Source organism: Prunus mume, linkage group LG2 (assembly GCF_029339155.1).
Source record: "Prunus mume cultivar Tortuosa linkage group LG2, ASM2933915v1, whole genome shotgun sequence".
In the NCBI taxonomy this organism is placed as follows: Eukaryota; Viridiplantae; Streptophyta; class Magnoliopsida; order Rosales; family Rosaceae; genus Prunus; species Prunus mume.
The window spans coordinates 861740-886516 of NC_142699.1; the positions used below are offsets into that span (position 1 = coordinate 861740).

General features: G+C 37.7%; 4 protein-coding genes, 1 long non-coding RNA gene and 2 pseudogenes across 8 annotated transcripts; all 7 read left to right on the plus strand.

The window, feature by feature from the left end:
* The first annotated feature begins 768 nt into the window (after positions 1-768).
* On the plus strand, positions 769-3593 carry LOC103319005 (cytochrome P450 98A2). The gene is given in 4 exon segments (XM_008220491.2): positions 769-1406; positions 2210-2607; positions 2752-2968; positions 2971-3593. Coding segments are annotated over 4 exon segments (1536 nt in total). The 5' UTR covers positions 769-910; the 3' UTR covers positions 3396-3593.
* Positions 3594-5357: 1764 nt separating this feature from the next.
* On the plus strand, positions 5358-7723 carry LOC103319007 (cytochrome P450 98A2-like; annotated as a pseudogene). The gene is made up of 3 exons (XR_016124136.1): positions 5358-5954; positions 6295-6692; positions 6866-7723. The product of XR_016124136.1 is annotated as a cytochrome P450 98A2-like (transcript).
* Positions 7724-9617: 1894 nt separating this feature from the next.
* Positions 9618-11758, plus strand: LOC103319006 (cytochrome P450 98A2-like). The gene is made up of 3 exons (XM_008220492.2): positions 9618-10158; positions 10240-10637; positions 10943-11758. The coding sequence occupies exons 1-3, from the start codon at positions 10122-10124 to the stop codon at positions 11585-11587; spliced, it is 1080 nt and encodes a 359-aa protein (XP_008218714.2). The 5' UTR covers positions 9618-10121; the 3' UTR covers positions 11588-11758.
* A 3260-nt stretch (positions 11759-15018) lies between these two features.
* Positions 15019-17529, plus strand: LOC148919386 (cytochrome P450 98A2-like). Of its 2 annotated transcripts, none has more exons than XM_089045962.1 (3): positions 15019-15668; positions 16192-16592; positions 16717-17529. In XM_089045962.1, the coding sequence occupies exons 1-3, from the start codon at positions 15173-15175 to the stop codon at positions 17359-17361; spliced, it is 1542 nt and encodes a 513-aa protein (XP_088902088.1). In that variant the 5' UTR covers positions 15019-15172; the 3' UTR covers positions 17362-17529. The 2 variants fall into 2 exon arrangements, with proteins under 2 accessions (XP_088902088.1, XP_088902089.1); XM_089045963.1 differs by having other exon boundaries at positions 15117-15668; positions 16195-16592.
* Positions 17530-19067: 1538 nt separating this feature from the next.
* LOC148919387 (uncharacterized) lies at positions 19068-20484 on the plus strand. Its single transcript, XR_016123637.1, has 2 exons — positions 19068-19432; positions 19968-20484. It is a non-coding gene; the product is annotated as an uncharacterized LOC148919387 (long non-coding RNA).
* A 1138-nt stretch (positions 20485-21622) lies between these two features.
* Positions 21623-23180, plus strand: LOC103319008 (uncharacterized). The gene is made up of 2 exons (XM_008220494.2): positions 21623-21969; positions 22392-23180. Exons 1-2 carry the CDS (start codon positions 21820-21822, stop codon positions 23031-23033), a joined length of 792 nt encoding a protein of 263 aa, XP_008218716.1. The 5' UTR covers positions 21623-21819; the 3' UTR covers positions 23034-23180.
* Positions 23181-23311: 131 nt separating this feature from the next.
* On the plus strand, positions 23312-24620 carry LOC103319009 (uncharacterized; annotated as a pseudogene). The gene is made up of 2 exons (XR_016124137.1): positions 23312-23735; positions 23867-24620. The product of XR_016124137.1 is annotated as an uncharacterized LOC103319009 (transcript).
* Positions 24621-24777: the final 157 nt, after the last annotated feature.

Consider the following 24777-nt stretch of genomic DNA (forward strand, 5'->3'; position numbering starts at 1 on the left):
AAATCATATACTAGTGCAATATTTGTGTTAATTATAATAAAACATGTATATTTTTCTATTATTATTATATTTTAGGATTGTGTCCATACATTAATCAAATTGAGGATCGTCTAAAGTAATATTAAGATCCTTAGATGAACTGTGATATATATATATATATAGATGATTAAATAGTTTCTAATTTGAATGATGATTTAGTAAATGAATAGTTCTGATTATGATATGTGTACGATGAAAATTCGTTAATCACAACAACGTAGATAATGACGAGCAACTAAATATGATTTTATATTAAGATCCCGTTTGGTTTATGGAAATAAATTGATGAGAAATCAATCCTCATGTAGTTTTTCATGCAAAGGAAAATCGAAAATTCTTTTTCCATGTTTGGTAACATTGGGAAAATAACTAAAAACCATCGTTATATTTTCTTTCGCATTTTTGGTTAGTATAATTGGTTAGTATAAGGATGTAAATACATTTTGCTTAGTTTGCAATTATATCCCTAAATAAAAAATAATTTCCCATTTTCAAGTCCCTTTCCTCATGAAGTAAAATTGTTGCCCACTCATTTTATAGTGAGTATACTAATTAATGACACCACCACAAAGCTCAAAGTATTCATATACCACCAAGGGAAAACCATCTCCTAAAACCAGTTCTCCTCCCACCCATGAGTTGGTACATTCCACTCTCACCAACTCTAATTCTCCAAATTGTATATGCTTGGTGGGTCACCCGCATACTCTCTCTCTCTCTCTCTCTCTCTCTCTCTCTCTCTCTCTCTCACAATACAAATCCATTCACCAACTCCATCCCATCGTCTCTCATATATATCAACCTCCCTCCAACTCCAACTCCAACATTTGCCCAATTCAACGCTGCTCTCCTCACTTTTCATTCCATCAACATGGCTCTCTCTGAACTAGCCCTTCCAATCTCATCAATAATCATCTTGATCTTCCTCGCATACAAGCTCTACCAACGGCTGAGATTCAAGCTCCCACCCGGTCCGCGTCCATGGCCGATCGTCGGAAACCTCTACGACATAAAGCCAGTGAGGTTCCGCTGCTACGCGGAGTGGGCTGAGGCCTACGGGCCCATCATATCGGTGTGGACGGGGTCGACGCTAAACGTCATCGTGTCCAGCTCAGAACTGGCAAGGGAGGTGCTGAAAGAGCATGACCAGAAGCTGGCTGATCGGCATAGGAGCAGATCAGCTGCGAAGTTCAGCAAGGACGGCCAGGATCTCATCTGGGCTGACTATGGGCCCCACTATGTTAAGGTGAGGAAGGTGTGCACTCTGGAGCTTTTCTCTCCCAAGAGGATCGAGGCTCTCAGACCCATTAGGGAAGATGAGGTCACTGCCATGGTTGAGTCCATTTTCAAGCACTGCACCAATCCTGGTACGTATTTAATTAATACAAATTTAATTAATTAATTTCATATAAATAAATAAATAATTATTGGTTTTCTTTATTATATTCAACAAAGTCGAATGAGAATTATCAGTATATGTTTTTTTTTTTTAATTTGGTTTGATTCTTTCCTTATCAGTATGTGTTGGTTTTTTTTTTTTTAAAGTTAGTCAACTAGGTAGGAGGAGGTGGTGTAAAAAAGAAGAAAGAAAAAGAAAAGTCAAACGATAAGCTCTTATTTTGATTCTTGAAGCCTATTTTGTCCACTTTGGTTTTGTCTTGCTGTAAGTTATGTATATTCGTGCTTTGTCACGTTTGTCCTTTCCATGAGCTTCAATAATATGCCACATGCCATTTGGATATATATCTTGAGTGAAATAAGTACTGCGGACTCGATCTTCTATTTTAATCTAATTTAGTTTATAAGGGGTAGAGGATTTGAATCGAGTGTACAACACTCTAACTAATTTGGCTAAATTCATGTTTGGAAATACTATTTCGATTAAATAATCAATTATTTTTTTAACTATAAATTGTGTGCTGCAATTTATTTATTTATTTATAATGAAAAAGGCACTGTATAACTTTGATTTATAGAAAAATTCACATAGTTAATTTTGATTAAACAAAATTATAGTACTAGTGTGACAGTAATATATATGCATAGAAATATTCATCACAATTTGGTGAATTTTTTTTTTTAGTGAAAAAGTATTTGGGAGCAGTAATTAATGTTACATCTCAGATGATATGATTGTAATTTGTTATTGACTTAAATTACCATATTGCAGAAAACAATGGGAAAAGTTTGTTAGTGAAGAAGTACTTGGGAGCAGTGGCTTTCAACAACATAACAAGGCTAGCATTTGGGAAACGTTTTGTTAACTCAGAGGACGTAATAGATGAGCAAGGGCTAGAGTTCAAGGCCATTGTAGCCAATGGACTCAAGCTTGGTGCATCGCTTGCCATGGCCGAGCACATTCCCTGGTTGCGATGGATGTTCCCGCTCGAGGAAGAGGCATTTGCCAAGCACGGGGCACGAAGGGACCGGCTCACTAGGGCAATCATGGAGGAGCACACACAGGCACGAAACGAGAGTGGTGGTGCCAAGCAACATTTTGTAGATGCATTGCTCACATTGCAGGACAAGTATGACCTTAGTGAGGACACTATTATTGGACTTCTTTGGGTAAGTAGTAACATACAAAATATTGTAGTTTTTTTAAAATTATAAATGTTTATGGACGAATAAAAATTATTATTTGGGATACAAAATAAAACCAAATTAATATGGTAGAAATTTAACAATGTCAGCACTCAAAATTTTGTGCAGGATATGATTACTGCAGGCATGGACACCACAGCCATAACCGTTGAATGGACCATGGCCGAGCTGATCAAGAACCCAAGAGTGCAACAAAAGGCCCAAGAGGAGCTAGACCGGGTCATCGGGTTTGAACGGGTCATGACCGAAACCGATTTCTCAAACCTCCCTTACCTACAATGTGTAGCAAAGGAAGGCATGCGGTTGCACCCTCCAACCCCGTTGATGCTCCCCACCGAGCCAATGCCAATGTCCAGATCGGTGGCTACGACATCCCCAAGGGATCCAACGTTCACGTGAATGTTTGGGCCGTAGCGCGTGATCCGGAGGTATGGAAAAACCCGTATGAATTCCGGCCCGAGAGGTTCCTTGAGGAGGACGTTGACATGAAGGGCCATGATTTTAGACTACTTCCGTTTGGGGCGGGTAGGCGGGTATGCCCGGGAGCCCAACTTGGCATCAACTTGGTGACCTCTATGTTGGGGCATCTACTGCACCATTTCAGTTGGACCCCGGCGGAAGGGGCAAAACCAGAGGAGATTGACATGTCGGAAAATCCAGGACTTGTTACTTACATGAGAACCCCATTACAAGCCGTGCCTACTCCAAGGCTTCCATCGCACTTGTACAAACGTGTGGCTGCAGATATGTGACTTTTAGTTTCTTCTTCAAGTTTTGGTTTTTGAAAAAAAGAAAAAAAGAGTTTTATTATCTCTCTATCCCTATTGGGTCATTAAGTCCCATAACGAATCAAAACATGTTCCGCCGTTATAGTCTTTGCATTAAAATATGTTTGTTATTATTCCTTCAAGAAATTTTCAAGAAAAATAGTATTCCTAATTTGCATTCAAGCATCTCGTCGTCTCTCTTTAATCCACTCATCCAAAAGTCCATTCACCTCTATCTCAGTATGAGGACATCCCTGAGGATAAGGTTAAGGTAGAACCTAGTTTAGGCAATTATTTCCTTATCGACTTTGTGGATCCTAATCATACTATCGGTCCATTGATTTTGTAAGTCCCATACATGAAATAAAAATTGAGGTCGTTCTTTTTATATTCAAAACTAGCTGCTTTTGTACAACAATAAAAAATTTCACATTTAGATGCTAAGTTGGTTAGTTTAAGTAAAAGAAGTAGGTCAAGGCAGTGCAGCCATGGCACACATGGCTATGGATTGTTTGCTAGGGTTTGACAGAAACACTCTGGTTGGTGTGGAACAGGCTTTAAGTCTAGTTTGGGCTTTTGGTCTTTCGTGTTGTTGTGGTTGGGCTCACTTGTGATTGGAGGAAATAGGTGTCCTACTACTTTTTGGACTTGTCAAAAAAGTATCCATGCCTAGATACCTTTAAATTTATGGCATGTTTATTAAATTATGATGAATTGAATTGAGGAGGAGTTGGATTGAGTATAATTAAATTTCAGATTCCTATTAAAGTTGTTTACTAAACTATATAAATCGGGGTATGAGTGGTATTAATTATTAAAATGTCCTCGTTGTTTAGTTAAAGTAGATGACAAATTTGGAATTTTTTAAAATATACAATGGGATAAAAAAGATAAATTTTTAATGGGTTAGTTCTCGATGAATTAGAATACTATCTCCCACCCAATAATTGAATTCCTCATGATTTTGTGTGGGGCCCTCTTACTTTTTATTTCTTAATATGAAGTAAATGCATGAATCATTCATAATTGAAATTCAATTGCTGATTCTAATTCCAAATTGTGATTAATAAACACACCACTAATTATATTGAGCTACTATGATGTAACTACCATTTTGTATGTCTTCTTATTATTATTTTGCCATATATTTCTTTTCTTATAAATGGATTCTCTTTATGACCAAAATAATAAATAAATAAAATAGGCCCACTATATGAAAAAAATAAAAAGACCCAAAAAGTTCATGATAAAGCTCAAAAAGCATCAATCCAGACAACAGAAAAGGCATTTTTTGCTTATATAATAATTATTGGACTACAAGGTTTTATAGGGGGCTCTTTTTTCAGGGGGTCTTGTACGGTCGCCCAACTCCGCACATCCTGTGTGACGGGTCTGCATCCTGGATTAATGTGGCAACGCAATCCTAACTCAACTTTGGAAGGTTACCATCGCCTTAACAATCATATTTGCTATTTCGCTCCTACCCCCCATGATGGGATCGTTTCTACTTTAATTTTTGATCCAACATCACCTTCCGTCACCAGACAGTCTTTTTTGTACAGATGAAAATGCTGTGATTTGTGTAAAGGAAGAAATATCTGGAAATATCATTTGAGTTCTGGTGGTTTTTTTTTTTTTTTTTTTTTCTGGTGGTTATGTTGTGTGTTTTTTTTATTGTTTTTTTGCGTGCAGATGTAAAAAGAAGAAGCCCATTGACTTGTCTACAGTAGACTTGTAGTTGAGATGGGACGCTCTGGGGTGCTCTAGCTACCTACCACCCCATCTCGAACGACATCCAATAGATGACATGTGAGTTGAGAATGTGAGTTGGCGACCATCTAAGAAGGGGTAAGTGTTGTCCAAGCTGAGGTCGTCAATTTGCATAATTAAGTTGAGTAAATATCACGCGGTAACCACGTCGTCCAATTGAATGTGCCTTTAAATTGCTCGCCCACCCTTTCTCTCTCTCTCGTCTCTGCGTCTCTCCTTACTCCACGCATCCACAACTCAAAACAAAATCACTTCTCCAAAGTCTCTATCTCAGTGTTTCTCACTTCACATGGCTCTCTCTGGACTACTACTCCTCCTCATCTTCATCTTCCTTGCATACAAGCTCTCTCACAAGGCTGAGATTTAAGCTCCCGCCCGGCCCACGACCGTGGCCAGTCGTTGGAAACCTCTACCAAATAAAGCCCGTGAGGTTCCGGTGCTACGCGGAGTGGGCCCAGATATACGGGCCCATCATTTCAGTGTGGACTGGATCCACACTCAACGTTGTAGTGTCGAGCTCAGAATTGGCAAAGGAGGTGCTCAAAGAGCAGGACCAGAAACTGGCTGATAGGCAAAGGAATAGATCAACCGCCAAGTTTAGCAAGGATGGGCAGGACCTCATTTGGGCTGACTATGGGCCCCACTATGTTAAGGTCCGGAAGGTGTGCACTCTTGAGCTTTTCTCTGCAAAGAGGATTGAAGCTCTCAGACCCATTAGGGAAGATGAGGTCACGGCTATGGTTGAGTCCATTTTCAAGCACTGTGCCATTCATGGTATGCATTTTATGTTCCCAAATTGCTTGCCTAGGCTAGTTTTTCAAATGTCATTTGCAGTTTGTACTTTTTTAATTGTCTACACCGATATAATTCACTCATGTTATACCACGTGTTTATAATTCACTCATGTCATCGTTCATTAATTCATATTACACTCGCATATCTATAGTCGAAGTTGAGTTTTCTGAGAGGAAGTACTTGAGGTTGATTGATTGGTATTGACTTTCATATTTATTGTTACATATGATTGGATTCAATGCTACTTTATTAGTTTGCATACTTAAATGTGTATTAATTGTGAATTTGGGATTAACTTTAATTAATCACCATATTGCAGAAAAAAATGGGGAAAGTTTGCTAGTGAAGAATTATTTGGGAAGGGTGGCATTCAACAACATAACAAGGCTAGCATTCGGAAAGCGTTTTGTTAACTCACAGGATGAAATGGATGAGCAAGGCCAAGAATTCAAAGCTGTTGTCTCTAATGGAGTGAAGATCGGTGCATCGCTTTCGATGGCCGAGCACATTCCATGGCTACGTTGGATGTTCCCGCTGGAGGAAGAGGCGTTTGCTCAGCATGGGGCACGAAGAGACCGACTCACTAGGGCAATCATGGAGGAGCACACACAGGCTCGTACCAAGAGTGGCGGTGCCAAGCAGCATTTTGTCGATGCATTGCTTACATTGAAGGACAAGTATGACCTTAGTGAAGACACTATTATCGGACTTCTTTGGGTAAGTAATGTATACATGCAGTCTTTTCAATTTGACATTTCTAAAATAAGAGTTATTTTTTCCTATTATGTGAGCTTCCTACCTTGGAGGGCGTATACATTTCTGAAAACACTATACATATCTATAAGGATCCTACATTCTAACCTAGTTAATTATACCATTTGTGCATGCAGGACATGATTACTGCGGGCACAGACACCACAGCTATTTCAGTTGAATGGGCTATGGCTGAGTTGATTAAGAACCCGAGGGTGCAAGAAAAGGCACAAGTGGAGCTAGACCGAGTCATCGGGTTCGAACGGGTAATGACCGAAGACGATTTCTCAAATCTCCCTTACCTGCAATGTGTAGCAAAGGAAGCGTTGCGGTTGCACCCTCCAACTCCTCTAATGCTCCCCCACCGAGCTAATGCCCATGTCAAGATCGGTGGCTACGACATCCCCAAGGGTGCGAGTGTTCATGTAAATGTCTGGGCCGTAGCGCGTGATCCAGCTGGTTTGGAAAGACCCGCATGAATTCCGACCAGAAAGGTTCTTAGAGGAGGATGTTGACATGAAGGGGCATGATTTCAGACTACTTCCGTTTGGAGCCGGCAGGCGAGTATGCCCGGGAGCACAACTTAAGTGTGAATTTGGTGGTGTCCATGTTGGGGCATCTATTGCACCATTTCAGTTGGGCTCCAGCTGAAGGGATGAATACAAAGGAGATTGACATGTCGGAAAATCCAGGGCTAGTGACTTATATGAGAACCCCATTACAAGCCGTGCCTACTCCAAGGCTCCCCTCGCATTTGTACAAACGTGTTGCCGCAGACATGTAATGTACCTTTTAGTTTCTTCTGAAAGGATTTCAGTATCTTTATTGGTCACAATTAGTGTCCAAATAATGGAAGAATAAATTTATTCTTATGGTTGTAGTAATCCTGAAATGATGGGACTGTTTATTTCTCCTGCTTATTGGGACTGTTTATTTCTCCTAGTTTATGTAATATTCCTCTTCATCATTAATCAAACTTGATAATTTTTTGTTTTTTTTTTCTCTTTTTTTTTTTCAATATTTGCACTGCAAAGCATATATTGCTCGTTGAATATTTCCATACTTTAAATTTTCAAATTTCTTAGTATGACAAATTCACCAAAAAAAGGATTAGATATGTGTTTTAGGACTGTACTAAGTTGGCTTGGGAACGTAAATGAGCAACCTCATAGGGTTTTTGGATAATAATATAATAGGGTTATATTAACAAATGGTCCTTTAAATTCACGAAATTATTATTTTATGTACGAAATGTTCCCTGCCAAGAAGACTTGAAACAATGTGGTTGGTGTGGACCAGGCTTTAAGTCCAGTTTGGGATTTTGGTCTTCTTGTGTTGTTGTGGTTAGGGCTCACCGTGATTGGAGGAAATAGGTGTCCTACTACTTTTTGGACTTGTCAAAGAAGTATCCGTGACTAAATTTATGATCATGTTTATCGAATTAAATGAATTGAATTGATGAAGAGTTGGAATTGAGGATAATTAGATTTGAGGATTTTAATTGAAATTTTTTACTTAAATTATATGAAATTAGGGTATGAGTGGTGTTAATTACTTAAAATATCCTCTTGTTGTTGGGTTAAAGTAGAATGACAAATTTTAAAATTTTAAAATTGTGTGAGGATATAATGAATAAAAAAAAGGGAGTTTCACTAAAACACCCAAAATGGGGGCTTAAATTATAAAATATTTAAACATATAAACTCATTATCAAAATCCATTTATAAACACACCCAAAAAGTTGACTTTTGGGTTGATTTTGGGTGTGTTTCTATGTTTAAATAGTGTTTGGGTTTTTCTATAAATACATGTCTAATTGGGTTTATTTATAAATTTGTATAAAAAAAATGAATTCTTAATGGGTTAGTTCTTGACGAATTAGAATACTATCTAATCCCACCCAATAATTGAATTCCTCCATAATTGGAATTCAATTCTTAACTCTAATTCTAATTCTAATTCCAAATTCTGATTAGTAAACATACCACAAATTATATTGAGCTACTATGATGTAACTGCCAGTTTTGTATTTCTTCTTAATATTATTTTGTTGCCACGTATTTCCTTCCTTATAAATGGATTCTCTTTATGACCAAAATGATAAATAAATAAATAAAATAGGCTCCACTATATGGGGGGAAAAAAAAAGACTCCAAAAAATTCATTATAAAGCTCAAAAAACATCAGTCACACACACCAGAAAGGCATTTTTTGCTTATATAATTATTGGACTACAAGGTTTTATTGGAGGTCCTTTTTTCAAAGGGGTCTTGTGCGCAGTCGTCCAGCACCGCACACCCTTGTGTGACGAGGTCTGCATACTGGATTAATGTTTCAACACAGTCCTAACTCAACTTTGGAATGTTACCATCGCCTTAACAATCCTATTTGCTATTTCGCTCCTCCCCCCAATGATGGGATCGTTTTGATCCAACATCACCTTCCTTACCAAACTATCTTTTTTCTACAGATGAAAATGGTGTGCTTTGTGTAAAGGAAGAAATATCTGGAAAGATCAATTTCAGAATTCTGGTGGTTGTGTTGTGTGTGTGTGCGTTTTTCTTGGTGTGTGTGCAGCACTAAAAAGAAGAAGCCCATTGAAGTCCCTCGTAGACTTGTAGTTGAGATGGGGACGCTCTGGGGTGCTCTTCCTACCTACCGTCCCCATCTCGAATGACATCCAATAGATGGTTGACACGTGTCCTTTTAATGATGGTTGAGAATTTGAATGGGCGATGCTTCTTCTGGCCCCACTATAGAGGTAAATCTTGTCCAAGCTGCGGTCGTCCGTACCAATAATTGTACAATTTGCATAATTAAGCGTTGAGTAAATATCACGTGGTAACCTCGTCGTACAATTGCATGTGCCTTTAAATTCTCCACACATCCACAGCTCAAAACAAAATTACTTCACCAAACTCTCTTTCTCAGTGTTTCTCATTTCACATGGCTCTCTCTGGACTACTACTACTCCTCATCTTCATCTTCCTTGCTTACAAGCTCTATCAACGGCTGAGATTTAAGCTCCCCCCGGCCCACGTCCGTGGCCAGTCGTCGGAAACCTCTACCACATAAAGCCCGTGAGGTTCCGCTGCTACGCGGAGTGGGCACAGGTCTACGGGCCCATTATTTCAGTGTGGATTGGATCCACACCGAACATCGTAGTGTCGAGCTCAGAATTGGCAAAGGAAGGTGCTCAAAGAGCATGACCAGAAACTGGCTGATAGGCACAGGAATAGATCAAGCGCCAGGTTTAGCAAGGATGGGCAGGACCTCATTTGGGCTGACTATGGGCCCCACTATGTTAAGGTCCGGAAGGTGTGCACTCTTGAGCTTTTCTCTGCAAAGAGGATTGAAGCTCTCAGACCCATTAGGGAAGATGAGGTCACTGCTATGGTTGAGTCCATTTTCAAACACTGTACCATTCATGGTATGCATTTTATGTTCCCAAATTGCTTGACTATGCTAGTTGTGAATTTGTGATTAACTTTAATTAATCACCATATTGCAGAAAAAAATGGGGAAAGTTTGCTACTGAAGAAGTATTTGGGAAGAGTGGCATTCAACAACATAACAAGGCTAGCATTCGGAAAGCGTTTTGTTAACTCACAGGATGAAATGGATGAGCAAGGCCAAGAATTCAAAGCTGTTGTTTCTAATGGAGTGAAGATCGGTGCATCGCTCTCGATGGCCGAGCACATTCCATGGCTGCGTTGGATGTTCCCGCTGGAGGAAAAGGCGTTTGCTCAGCATGGGGCACGAAGAGACCGACTCACTAGGGCAATCATGGAGGAGCACACACAGGCTCGCACCAAGAGTGGCGGTGCCAAGCAGCATTTTGTCGATGCATTGCTTACATTGAAGGACAAGTATGACCTTAGTGAAGACACTATTATCGGACTTCTTTGGGTAAGTAATGTATACATGCAGTCTTTTCAATTTGATATTTCTAAAAGAAGAGTTATTTTTTCCTATTATGTGAGGTAGAAATAAGCTTCCAAATAAGGGTAGTGACCTGGGCCCTGGAGTCGTTTTTTATATGTATATACGTGATATTTTCATTCTTTGTGCTCATTATGATTATTTTATGACACCACTTCATGACTTTTTTTTTATATGTGACCCCAATAAGCTTTGCAAGGATCCCTACATTCTAACCTTGTTGCCAATACTCATATATCCTTTTTTATTTGTGAGCTTCCTACCATGCAGCAGACATGATTACTGCGGGCACAGACACCACAGCTATTTCAGTTGAATGGGCTATGGCTGAGTTGATTAAGAACCCGAGGGTGCAAGAAAAGGCACAAGAGGAGCTAGACCGAGTCATCGGGTTCGAACGGGTAATGACCGAAGATGATTTCTCAAATCTCCCTTACCTACAATGTGTAGCAAAGGAAGCGTTGCGGTTGCACCCTCCAACTCCTCTAATGCTCCCCCACCGAGCTAATGCCCATGTCAAGATCGGTGGCTACGACATCCCCAAGGGTGCGAGTGTTCATGTAAATGTCTGGGCCGTAGCGCGTGACCCGGCGGTTTGGAAAGACCCGCATGAGTTCCGACCAGAAAGGTTCCTAGAGGAGGATGTTGACATGAAGGGGCATGATTTCAGACTACTTCCGTTTGGAGCCGGCAGGCGAGTATGCCCGGGGGCACAACTTAGTGTGAATTTGGTGGTGTCCATGTTGGGGCATCTATTGCACCATTTCAGTTGGGCTCCAGCTGAAGGGATGAATCCAAAGGAGATTGACATGTCGGAAAATCCAGGGCTAGTGACTTATATGAGAACCCCATTACAAGCCGTGCCTACTCCAAGGCTCCCCTCGCATTTGTACAAACGTGTTGCCGCAGACATGTAATGTGTACCTTTTAGTTTATTCTGAAAGTATTTCAGTATCTTTGGTCACAATTAGTGTCCAAATATTGGAAGAATAAATTTATTCTTATGGTTGTAGTAATTGAAATGATGGGACTGTTTATTTCTCCTGCTTGTTTGGAAAAATAATGAATAAAAGCATCCCTTTTATGGATTTCCTTTAGCAGACGCCATATGTAATATCCTCTTCATCATTAATCAAACTTGATAATTTAAATCTCTTTTTTTTTTTTTCTTTCTTCAATATTTGCACTGCAAAGCATATATTGGTTGTTGAATATTTCCATGATTTTTCAAATTTCTTAGTACGACAAATTCACCAACAAAAGATTAGATATGTGAAAATTCAACATCGGCAATTATAAGCATCCATTTTGTATAACCAAGCTTGATAATTTAAATTCTTTGCCATTCAATTTTTGAGAAGCATTGTTTTTTTTTGGTTCAAAAACTCAAAAGCATTAATTAGATGTTTAATTACTACAACTTTAATTTCGTTCGGACAAATGGTGATACCATAATTTCAATTACTGCAACCAAGCCTTGTAGTTAATGTCATCAAAACTACTGGAAATGATGGGACTGTTATGGTTGTACAGCAGTGTAACGTGGCTGTTTTTGGACCCCATTGTTTGTCGGTATACCGCATATCTACTTGCAGAAAATAATTCAACCACCATTCGTTCATACCTAATGGTTCAACTGCGTCCATGAACTCCATACCAAACCCCTCTAAAACAGTTGTGGGCTTACACTGATTGAACTTTATTAATAAAGTTGTCCAATTCAATTTGCTAATAAATTTAAAGTTTATGGGCCTTGATCACTCAAATTTTAATAAACTCCCCTCATTTCCACAAATATTAGCCCACCCCTTCATGCAAGCTTAGGCCAGTGCAAGTGGGAAAAAGACAAAGAAAGATATATTCTAAAAAACAAAGGAATGTTATCCTCCCACACCATATAAGTTATAACCTAATAAAACAACATCTGTATTATTCCTGATAGACTTGGAAACCAAACACGTACATTGAACAAGAAAAAAGCACAAGGAAGATCGATTCTCAATCTATATTACATGTGTTTACCTAAATCTGGCTTGGGGGTAGATGAGCACGGGTGCAACCCAACCTCCCCCTAGAGTTCTTGGATGTAATAACTTAGTAACAGTGAGTACTTCCAGCAAATAATTCAACCACCATTCATACATAAAAAAGTTGTGGGTTTGCACTGACTACCAATTTAACTTTATTTGAGTAATGTTACGCTTATCATATTTTTATTCCATATTTCTATATCACATGATGCGGCATGTCCATATCACATGCAACATCAATTAAATCAATAATGAAGTGTATTTTAATAAAGAAAGTTTAATTAACAGTTTTTTAAAGTGTTAATAAATCACAAAAGAAAAAAAAAAGAAGTTAAATAGTTGAGGTGAATATCCACATCAATTATCAATAGAATGGTATGAGAATGTGGTATATAAATGTGGTAAAAGTAGCATTATAAGTATCATATTACCAGTAGAATTTCAAACTTATAAGTATGATATTACCAGTTGTCCAAAGTTTGCTAATAAATTTAAAGTTCTTAGGCTATCTAATTCCTTGATCACTCAACTTTTTGGAAAAATCAATAACGGTCGTCTAGCATGATTTATGAATGCAATCTTTCATTTGTAAAACCAAAAAAAAAAAAAAAAAAAAACCATTGAAATACGTTGTGTGAAGTGGTTGATAGTAGAAGATCAGTAATTTTCATTTTTCCTCATAACTTAATCGGGTTAGTGGTTTTGTTGGCATTGAGGGAAAAGGTCAAATTTTTTAATATATTATATCTAAAAAATATATATTTTTTTAATAATAGATATCTATAATATCTTTAGAGCGTGCATGTCTCGCGTGATCAATAATGTATCAATTTTTGTTTTTGTTTTGATTAAATCATTCTAAAACGTATATTTTATTGAATTTGGCCCATATTATTTAGGGAGATTCACTATTATATCCAATATAGGAGTCCAAATTATATAAAAAAAACCTTATATGAAATGAACTTTAGAAACACACCAAAAACTCATTTACAACATTACAAAAAAAACTTTTAACTTCTTTTAAATTACAAAACTACTATTGATTTCTTAAAACAAACATAACCCCAAAATCTCATTAAAAAAGTTCAAAACACTCAATAGGGTATCAAAGTAATTTAATAATCAAAACACAAGATGGAAAGGTATTTAAAGTGAAATAAAATTATGTTTTCAAATTTTATTTTATTTTTAAACTTTCAAAGTATTTTTTTTTTTTTTGGGGTTTAAAAGTCCATATGCATTGTAAATGGTCCTACCTATGTTATCCTCCCACACCACCCAATACAAAAACATCTATATTATTCCTGACAGACTTGGAAACCGAACGCGCACAAGAAAAAAGCACAAGGAAGGTCGTTTCTGTCACTCAACTTTTCTTGTACATTAGCAAGTAAGCATCCATTTTATATAACCAAGCTTCATAATTTATATAACCATAATTTATCTTCAAGGGAAAGCTTCTTTTGTGTTAGTTTTTAAAAAGTGCTGCTAAACGAACCTTAAAATTAATTGAGTACATTCTAATATTTTAATTAAAATGTAAAATTAACTAAGTACATTCTATTTAACTACCCAAAATACCCCTAGTACACCCTAATACACTCTATCACACAACACCCTAATACCAATCCTAAATCATGTTCTTTTTTTACATGAATTTGTGCCCTCTTTTTCAGATTTTGAGTTTGCATCAAAATCTTTAATTTCGTAAGTTGTTGTGGGAGTAGATTTTCTAGCTCGTTCGAAATATGTGGAGGGGACTCAAACATCTCTGTCACATTACTAGTGAAATGCATCATCACTAGTCCGAAATCCTTGAGAATTTTGGATGCTTACAAGTTAGAAGAAAAGTTTAAACATTGGGATTTTAAAGTCATCAACTTTAACTTTATTGTATAGATGATGTTGAGCTAAGAAGTCACACTGGAATAAACTTTTTCATTCAAATATGGCTGGCCATCTTTTGCATCTTGAAGGATGAAGTACAATGCCGACACTTGTCTTTTACCATGCTTGTAAAGAAGCTCTAAGCCTTTGAAGCATCAAGGCCCTTAAAATTATTTGAAACTTATCTACGTACCTTTAATTAAGGTTGAATATGGTGAGTATGGTGTATTTATTAAGTACTTATTTACCTAAATCTGGCTTGGGGGCAGATAAGCACGTGTGCAACCTAACCTCTGCCTAGAGTTCTTGGATATAATGAGTTAATTACAGCGAGTACTTCTAGAAAATAATTCTACCACCATTCATACTTAAAATAACAGCGAGTTCTTGGATATATTATATCCAAAATATCTTCTTCTTCATATTATAGATATCTATAATATCTATAGAGCGTGCATGTCTCGTGATGTATCAATTTTTGTTTTTATTGACCGAGGCCCATATATATATACACACACACAATGGCTCTTTCCATTCCAATAACCTTATTTGATAGTAACCCTCTCTTCTAATATTTTACACATGGCTTTCTCTGGTCTACTACTTCCCATCTCATCACTTCTCATCCTCATCTTCCTTGCTTACAAGCTCTACCAACGGCTAAGATTCAAGCTCCCCCCAGGTCCACGTCCGTGGCCGGTCCTCGGAAACCTCTACCACATAACCCCCGTGAGGTTCCAATGCTACGAGGAGTGGGCCCAGATTTATGGGCCCATCATTTCAGTGTGGATTGGATACACACTGAATGTGGTAGTGTCGAGCACAGAATTGGCAAAAGAGGTGCTCAAAGAGCATGACCAGAAACTGGCTGACAGGCATAGGAATAGATCAACCACCATGTTTAGCAGGGACGGTCAAGACCTCATTTGGGCTGATTATGGGCCCCATTATGTTAAGGTGAGGAAGGTGTGCACTCTTGAACTTTTCTCTGCAAAGAGGATTGAAGCTCTCAGACCCATTAGGGAAGATGAGGTCACTGCCATGGTTGAGTCCATTTTCAATGATTGCACCAATCATGGTATGCATTTATATATGTTCCAAATTGCCTTCCTATATGCTACTTTTGTTATCTCATTGCCATGGTTTGGTGTTGTTTGAAGTCTGTTGCTGCAGCTGATAACTATGGCAACTCATGCATGCATATATATAGAAGAGTTTATATGTTCCAACTGTGCTCATCCTAATTATTTCCTTCTGACCAAAAAATAAAAAAAAGAAGTACCACCATAGAAACCTACATGTTGGTTCAGGTAGGGTCTGTTTATTACTATGTCCGCCTACTGATAATGAGATGACTCCCTTTACCTTTGTAGTACTTACACTCTTTTTTCTCGTTCGTCTAATAAATTTTGGTGGCATTTTATTAAGAAAAAAACACGTAAATTAATAGCATCACGTCAAAGTGTTACAATTTCACTCCAAAAAAAAAAAAGGTACTTCGTTTTTCTTTGACATGAAGTACTTCAGTTGGATTGTGATTATTGACTTTAATTAATTATCATATTGTTATTAATCTACTTTAATTAATTACCATAATGCAGCAGAAAGCAGTGGAGAAAGTTTGCTAGTGAGGAAGTATTTAGGAACAGTGGCATTCAACAACATAACAAGGCTAGCATTTGGAAAACGTTATGCTAACTCAGAGGATGAAATCGATGAGCAAGGTCGAGAATTCAAAGAAATTATTTCCAATGGAGTGCAGATGGGGGGATCTCTTGCCATTGCCGAGTACATTCCATGGGTGGTTTGGATGTTCCCTCAACAGGAAAAGGCCCTTGTTCAACATTTTGCTCGAAGAGACCGGCTCACTAGGGAAATCATGGTAGAGCACACACAGGCTCGCACCAAGACCGGTGATGCCAAGCAACATTTCGTCGATGCATTGCTTACATTGAAGGACGAGTATGACCTTAGTGAGGACACTGTTATCGGACTTCTCTGGGTAAGTATTTTTCCGAGCCTTTTACATTTAGCATCGGTAAATTTATATGCATTTTAAAAAATCTTAACCACTAAACTAATATAAGCACATAATCATGTTTGTTTGATGTTATTTGTGCATGCAGGACATGATTACTGCGGGTACAGACACCACAGCTATTACAGTTGAATGGGCGATGGCCGAGCTAATCAAGAACCCTAGGGTGCAAGAAAAGGCCCAAGAGGAGCTAGACCGGGTTATTGGGTTCGAACGGGTCATGACCGAAGACGATTTCCCAAACCTCCCTTACCTCCATTGTGTAGCAAAGGAAGCTCTGCGGTTGCACCCTCCAACTCCACTAATGCTCCCCCACCGAGCCAATTCCCATGTCAAGATCGGTGGCTACGACATCCCCAAGGGTGCAAGTGTTCATGTAAACGTCTGGGCCGTAGCGCGTGACCCGGCGGTTTGGAAAGACCCACATGAGTTCCGACCAGAAAGGTTCCTAGAGGAGGATGTTGACATGAAGGGGCATGATTTCAGACTACTTCCGTTTGGAGCCGGCAGGCGAGTATGCCCCGGAGCACAACTTAGTGTGAATTTGGTAGAGTCCATGTTGGGGCATTTATTGCACCATTTCAGTTGGTCTCTTGTTGAAGGAGTTAATTCAAAGGAAGTTGACATGTCAGAAAATCCAGGGATTGTCACTTACATGACAACCCCATTGCAAGCCGTGCCTACACCAAGGCTTCCTTCGCACTTGTACAAACGCGTCGCCGCAAAAATGTAATAAGTTAATTAGTTCCTTGTCATGAAGTGTGAGTTTTTTATTTTAAGTATTTCAATATCTTTATCCTTAGAGCATTCATAATGGGAGAGTGTATAATGAGGTGTATGTTAAATATACACCATTTGTGATCAGAATCACCATCAATGAAGAGGTGTAAACGAGTGTAAATTTGCGTAATCACCATGAGATGCAAATTTAGATGTACATATACATCTTTTTTTTATATATCTTGTAGGTGGGACTTACATGAGAAAATGTGAGAAAAAATGGATAAAAGTGAGACTTACAACAGAAAAGGTGAAATAAATCAATTATAAATCTTTAGATTTACACCTTCCCAATTGGAGCAAAAATCATATTTACAAACCCCGGAAGTATAAAAGGGATGTAAAAGTGACTTTACACCTCCGAAAATACACCCTTTACTGTGGATGCACATTTGAACCGACATGTATCCTCATGCATCTATGTTTTTTTCCGAAACTTTCAATGCCATCTTTTTATTTTCATAGTATATTCTGTTTCTTTGTTGGAGTTCCACGCACGCACCCACAGCACAGACTTTGTCCAACAAACCTCATTTCCAAAATATTAAATAGAAAATAAATCATATATGTCATATAACTTCTATAAAAATAAAAAAATTATGTTCCCCTTAAGATATTGGGCCCAGGGCCGACATTGTCCTTGACACCTTTTCCTCATAGACTTGGAAACCATACACATTTAACAAGAAAAAGGCAAAAGGAATCTCAACTTTTCCACCGACGCCAAAAGGCAGAGAGCATAATTGCATTGGTCGGCCATGGAACAAAACTAAAGCTAGTGACTGGGGTTGGTGGCCTATGGGGTTGGACTAGGATTTAGACTTTGGGCCAAATGGGCATGGATTTAATTAAAAATATTCAACTAAACATTAGCATTACTGGGTCCTCTCAAGTCCATCTAAAGCTTAAAGTTGGTAAATTAAACACATTAATTAGCACTAATTTTATATATTAAATTCACGACATGCATGAAATATTTTATTAAATTTGAGTTATACTTGAGAACAATTAAAGGGTATCTTAAACTGACTGGTTGAGGCAAAATGATATAAGCGTGCGTCTGCAATAAACTACGGATTTTGCTACTTGCTAGCTTTACAAGATTGACAACATGATTAAGGTTCCCAAATTCCTCACTCTCTTCATGCTTCTTGTAAATATGGGTAAGTAACTTCAATTTACTTTTTCTTTGTTTCCATTAGTTTGTAGTTTTTTCTGTAAACCTTCTAATTTGTCAAGATCCATCGATATCATACATGAAAAAAAAAGTGGAGTAATTTACTTTTCATTTCGTGGAGATATGTATGTCGTAGACAAATTACACAAATATAACATAATTAACACGTGGAAGTGTTATTACGCGTGTCATAACATTATTGATCGGAAATAATAAAATCCCCATTTCATGAAAGTCTTTCTCATTGAAACTAGGTTTTCTCAGATATTTATCTTATGAATTTAGCATCACATATTCATATAAGAATTCGTCTAATTAATAATTTCGATGCAAGAGAGGATTAATTTCTAATGGGATATTAACTTGCAGGTAGCTCTTATGGGCCACGTGGCTGGCTCAAATGCGGTGGACAATGTATAAACTCAAACGAGGGCTCATTTTGCTACAAATAGAATACCAAGTCCAAGTGTAAGTATATTAATTTTCCACAAAAAAAGAAGGCAGCGCGCAGGAGTTTTAAGAAGAAGAAAAAAACAAAAATTTCTAAGCAAAACGACGTCGTTTTGGGCCAAGTCTGAAATAATAAAAGCCAACGTTTCCTCTAGCCACTACTTCTCTCCACAGACCCGATTCCTCCTCCATTCTAAAATCCCTAATTTTTTTTGTTTTCTCCTCCAACCCTAAGTTCCCAACTCAATCCCCCCCTTCCCAAAACCCTCAACTCCATCTCCTCCCTTGCTGCCGCCATTGAAGTGCCTCTATACTGCCGTTGTCGTTGTCGTGTGGTGGTGCCGCCAGCTAGTCTCTTTGCTTTTACTCATTGTTATTGTGAAATTTCACAATTCAAGTAAGTTATAAACCCTATGTCACTATGTATGATATATTTAATTTATTTTGATTATATTGTGAGTTTTTATTTTCATTATTTTGTATATGTAGAATATATTTAATTTAAGGGAGTTTCACTAAAACACCCAAAATGGAGGTTGAAATTATAAAAAAACCCAACACCCAAAACACTTTATAAACACACCCAAAACCCATCATTACACACACTCAAAACCCATTTATAAACACACCCAAAAAGTTGACTTTGGGGTTGATTTTGGGTGTGTTTCTATGTTTAAATAGTGCTTGGGTTTTTTTATAAATACATGTCTAGGATTGGGTTTATTTATAAATTTGTATTAAAGTAATTGAAATCCAATTCATATTTATTTTGATTATATTGATGGTTTGTTTATATTGTGAGTTTTTATTTTCATTATTTTGTATATGTAGAATATATTTAATTTAATTGAAACCTAATTCATATTTATTTTGATTATGTTGATGGTTTGTTTATGTTGTGATTATTTATTTTGATTATTTTGTATATGTAGAATTATTATGGAACATGCACATGAGCTTGAGAAAGAGCTTACTGAAAGAGATGTAGGGCATAAGCTGGTGCTTCCAGTGCGATGGCTTGATGAGGTCCATTTGAAGAGGGCATTTGAAGAGGGCTGTCGTGAGGTCCATTTCGGGGTCCTGGACAGCAAGGGCAACCATTTTCCGTTCTGTTGCTCCATCCAAACGGAGGTTACAGAATCCGGTGCTTGTGCCGAGGGTTGGCTCAAGTTTGTCAATTACAAGGGGCTCGAAGCTGGTGACAAGATTATTTTTCGTCCTCAGGTAGATCGTTTCAGAGAAACCATATTTCAAGTTAGGGCGCAAAGGCAGAACATCCACGGTCATTGGGTCGATATTTGATATGAATAATTTATTATGAGTGATTGGTATGTATATATATATATATATATATGTAGTTGTATGTTTATGTTTTGGATTAATAAGTTAATCTATGTTTCTTTTGGATCAGGTCATCATAATATAAATGTAAACACTTTTATTTCCATATATAGCATCATGAGTTCATCATATAATGTTATTTCGTTTTATTTAAGCTTGGTTTTATAGACAACAAACCTGGATAGAAATTTTTTGTTAAACTATATATCGGTTGAATTTTTAAATGCCCCTACATGTAAGAAATTATGTGTCCATCACTGTTATATCAAACACTTTGACTACTCACAACACTTTTACAAACAAACTTAGAGAAAGCCTTCACTCAATTACGCTGGTTTGGCAGACAAGAAGTGAAATTAAGTTGTATAGCTTTTAAACCTCATGTTGAAATCTACCCAAAAGATTTAACATCTTTGGTTGTGAAGAATGAATTATTGGAGAAAGATTGAGAAAGAAAAAGAACCATTAGGCAAAGTGAAGTCAAACTCCGACACAAAGCAACCCTCCTTTCTGTGATTACTTGCATTCGTTCAGGAATTCCATATTGAAAATGAAAGGCAAGAAGGAATATGAATGAATATGAAACATTATAATGACATGTGACATATTGTATGCCTCCTATTTTTTCTCCGGATCCTCTACTATGATTTTCTCTGCCATGATTTACTTCACTTAAGTTCTTCATACGCCACCTCATTAAAATATTATCTAAGGGACTTAAAAATTGACACATCTTCAAACAAAAACCCAATTTACTCCTACTTAAAAAAGAAAAAAAAAACCCTAATCCAACTAACGGCAAATTTAACGTCCTGTTTTTTTTTTTTCCTTCTTCTTGTCTCACATGCCCTTTTCTTGACTGTGCCCCAAAATCTCATCTCTCACCAAACGAGGCCTTTATGTCATCACCCGCTTTCTTTTATTGGTAAGAGAAAGAACTCGAAAAAATTGCAATATTTACCCTCTTTATCATGGGAAAGAAACTTGGTGGGTTAAGTATTATCATAAATTCTAAAGTTTCTAAAAAATGGGAAAAGTAGATAATTAGTCTTTGTCAGTAGTAACAACCCAAAAAGAAATGAAAAAACAAATTCATAAATTAACAAAATTAATTGGTGTTGTCAGGATCTCCGTGTACCTGTTTCTACAATCAATATAAAAAAATTACTTTTTAAATTTGACGTAGAGAGATAGTATATTTTATTATTGTTGAAGTTTGAATAAATTAATTATGGATTATTAATAGTAGGATAGTCCAACAAGAAGGTTTAGGGAATTCACGAGTGAGGAGTTGAGACAGAAAGATGACACATGTATATGCGTCAGGTTTTAGTGAATTAAAAAGAAGGCTTCCTCTTCTCTTATAGTTTATTTGTTCTTGCTGAAGGATTCTTCTGTTTCACAGAGAGAGAGAGAGATCATCAGCAGAGCAGAGAGGAAGAAATGGCAGGTTTGTTTGACAAGCAAGCAGATGTGTACTTGGATGCAAGGCCAACTTATCCCAAGGAATGGTATTCCAAATTAGCAGTTCTCACCCCTCACCACACTCTCGCTTGGGATGTTGGAACGGGCAATGGCCAAGCCGCTCTCAGTGTCAGTATTACATCACTACCCCTCTCTCTCTCTCTCTCTCTCTCTTTGGAGGATTGTTTTTAATTTCTCTAGCTTGTTTACTCAACACTATCTAAGATTATATAGAACAGAATAGAAAATCAATTTCTTTTTCTTAACTCAAACAGAAATTCTAAAATTAAGACATTAATGCCCCATTTGGATTTGGATGGAGGAATTAGAAAGAAATAATTCGGTTTTGACAACAAAGTACAAGAACAATGTTAAATTGAGTGTATTTGAAATAACTAGATATAGTTCATTTGGAATGATTGATTATATACGAGGAATCATTTGAAATTCATTTGTTTTTTTTTTCTCTTGTCCAAATCTTGACATACATAGATTGTAATAGTCTTAAGACAAATATTTATACCTCATAATGTCATCTAAATTCATAACAGGTTGCTGAGCACTATGAACAAGTAATTGGAACCGATGTGAGTGAATCCCAGCTGCAGCGTGCGATGCTGCATCCTCGGGTTCGATATGCCCACACGCCGTTAAGCATCACTGACGATGAAGTAATAGCCTTGGTAGGGGGTGAAGATTCAGTTGACTTGGTGACTGTAGCTCAAGCTGTGCACTGGTTCGACCTACCAAAGTTTTACAATCTTGTTTCACGTGTTTTGAAGAAGCCAGGAGGTGTATTTGCTGTTTGGTGCTACAATGACATTGAAGTTGATCCAACATTTGATCCTATAATGAAGCGATTTCATGACACAACACTTCCCTTTTGGGACAAGAAAGTCCAGTATGTGTTTGATGGCTATAAGACACTTCCATTTCCCTTTGAAAGTGTCGGTTTCGGATCGGAGGGGAACCCGTTGCCACTGGACATTCCAAAGCAGCTGTCATTTGAAGGGTTTTTGAAGATGCTGAGGTCATGGTCTGCAGTCACTACAGCTAAGGACCAAGGTGTAGATTTGTTACCTGAAAAGGTGGTTAAAGAGTTTGAAGGTGCTTGGGGTGGTTCCAAATTGGTAAGGTCAGTCAGCTACAAGGCTTTTATGCTTGCTGGAAAAGTTAGGCTGCGAAGCCTTTGATATAACAGTTCAAATCCAGTCCAATCCAGCAATAACTAGTCCAAAATTATGACACCATCCATCACGAAGCAGGATTGATTGTTCTTTATTTTTAATTATGCTTTGGTGGTTCTATCCAAAAAATAAAAACTCTGTTTTGTTGGATTATTCTATGCATTTCTTTCAATGCAGAGCAATGGCATTGGCTCATGAAAGCCATTATAATTCAAACAAATGTTATTTACAGTTTAATAAAAAGAAACTTATAAAATCAATCTTCATGCAACATTGTTCTCTTACCAGTTGTATGCACTTGCAGGACAAAGTCTGCAGATCCCTTGGCATTAATTTTTTTTTTTTTTTTGGGCATAAACTCCTGAGACTAGTCAAATAGAAAAGAGAATTGCTTTTACTTTCTTGCAGCCCTTCAAATTAAATAGTTGAAACGAAATTGCAAAGCATGCAGTTGAAAATTAGGAATTGACTACTACTAGGAGAGATATTCACAGATTCCACATCTGTGTATAAAACCCCACAAAAATTCACTATTGTAGAGAGATACAAGGCAAAAAAATGGCAGGTTTATTCGACAAGCAGGTAGATGATTACTTGGTGGCAAGGCCAACTTATCCCAAGGAATGGTTTTCAATGTTGGCAGCTCTTACCCCCTAACACTCTTTAGCTTGGGACGTCGGCACCGGCAACGGCCAAGCTGCTTTCTCCGTTAGTATCACTCTTACTTCATCCATATCTCTCAACTATTAATTAATTACTTCTTGTTTTTAGGCAGGTTTATTGTTGTAGCCATCTCTGAAACATGTTTTAAATTTAATCTCTGTCCTGTATGTGTACAGCTTGGAGAGCATTATGAGCAAGTGATAGGAACCGATATAAGTGAGTCCCAACTGAAGCATGCACTTCAACATCCTCAAGTTTGTTACATTCACACTCCGGTCTCCATGTCTGATGACGAATTGGTTGCGTTATTAGGGGGTGAGAATTCAGTTGATTTGGTAACCGTGGCAGAGGCCGTGCACTGGTCTGACCTCCCAAAGTTCTACTCACTGGTGAAGCGAGTTCTGCGTAAACCAGGAGGCGTAATCGCTGTTTGGGGCTACAATGCTAGTGTGACAAGCCCTACACTTGATGGTGTAGTGAAGCGTTTTTATGAAACAGCTAAACCCTTTCGGGACCGAAAGACACAGTACTTATGGGAAGGTTATAGGACACTTCCATTTCCATTTCAATTTCAAAGTGTTGGTTTGGGTAGTGAGGGTGAGCCTCTGCCACTAGAAATACCAAAGGAAATGTCATTTGAAGGGATCTTAAGGATGTTAAGATCCTCCTCTGCAGTCACTGCAGCTATAGGGGTCAAGGTGTGGATTTGTTATCAAAAGAGGTTATTGAAGAGCTTGAAACTGCTTGGGGTGGGGCTGATTTGGTCAGAACTGTTACTTGCAAGGCTTTTATGCTTGCTGGAAAAGTCTAAGAGGTAATCTTTTTCTATTGGGATACATGTATAATATATGCTCAATTTCAGACAAAATAATTCTCTGTTAAAAAAGAATTATATAGAATATTGTGGGGTTACCATTTTATAGTTTTTAAGATTGTTGTTTGTGTGTAGACATCAAGAAAGTTGTCCATCTGTAACTATTGTCAACGCATTAACATCATGTCAAGACACTCAAGTCTTATAACAATAAAAGGTTGCAGAAAATCCAATATTTTCTTCCTTCTAATCCATCTTGAACAACATGTCGTG

Bases quoted from the DNA above. Each gene is read 5' to 3' on its own strand.
- LOC148919386 (XM_089045962.1), top strand. From the start codon at position 15,173: ATGGCTTTCTCTGGTCTACTACTTCCCATCTCATCACTTCTCATCCTC. The intron at 15,669-16,191 runs GTATGCATTTAT...ACCATAATGCAG, and splicing joins CAATGATTGCACCAATCATG to CAGAAAGCAGTGGAGAAAGT. The intron at 16,593-16,716 runs GTAAGTATTTTT...TTGTGCATGCAG, and splicing joins CTGTTATCGGACTTCTCTGG to GACATGATTACTGCGGGTAC.
- LOC103319008 (XM_008220494.2), top strand. From the start codon at position 21,820: ATGGCAGGTTTGTTTGACAAGCAAGCAGATGTGTACTTGGATGCAAGG. The intron at 21,970-22,391 runs GTCAGTATTACA...AATTCATAACAG, and splicing joins ATGGCCAAGCCGCTCTCAGT to GTTGCTGAGCACTATGAACA.
- LOC103319006 (XM_008220492.2), top strand. From the start codon at position 10,122: ATGGTTGAGTCCATTTTCAAACACTGTACCATTCATG. The intron at 10,159-10,239 runs GTATGCATTTTA...ACCATATTGCAG, and splicing joins CAAACACTGTACCATTCATG to AAAAAAATGGGGAAAGTTTG. The intron at 10,638-10,942 runs GTAAGTAATGTA...TACCATGCAGCA, and splicing joins CTATTATCGGACTTCTTTGG to GACATGATTACTGCGGGCAC.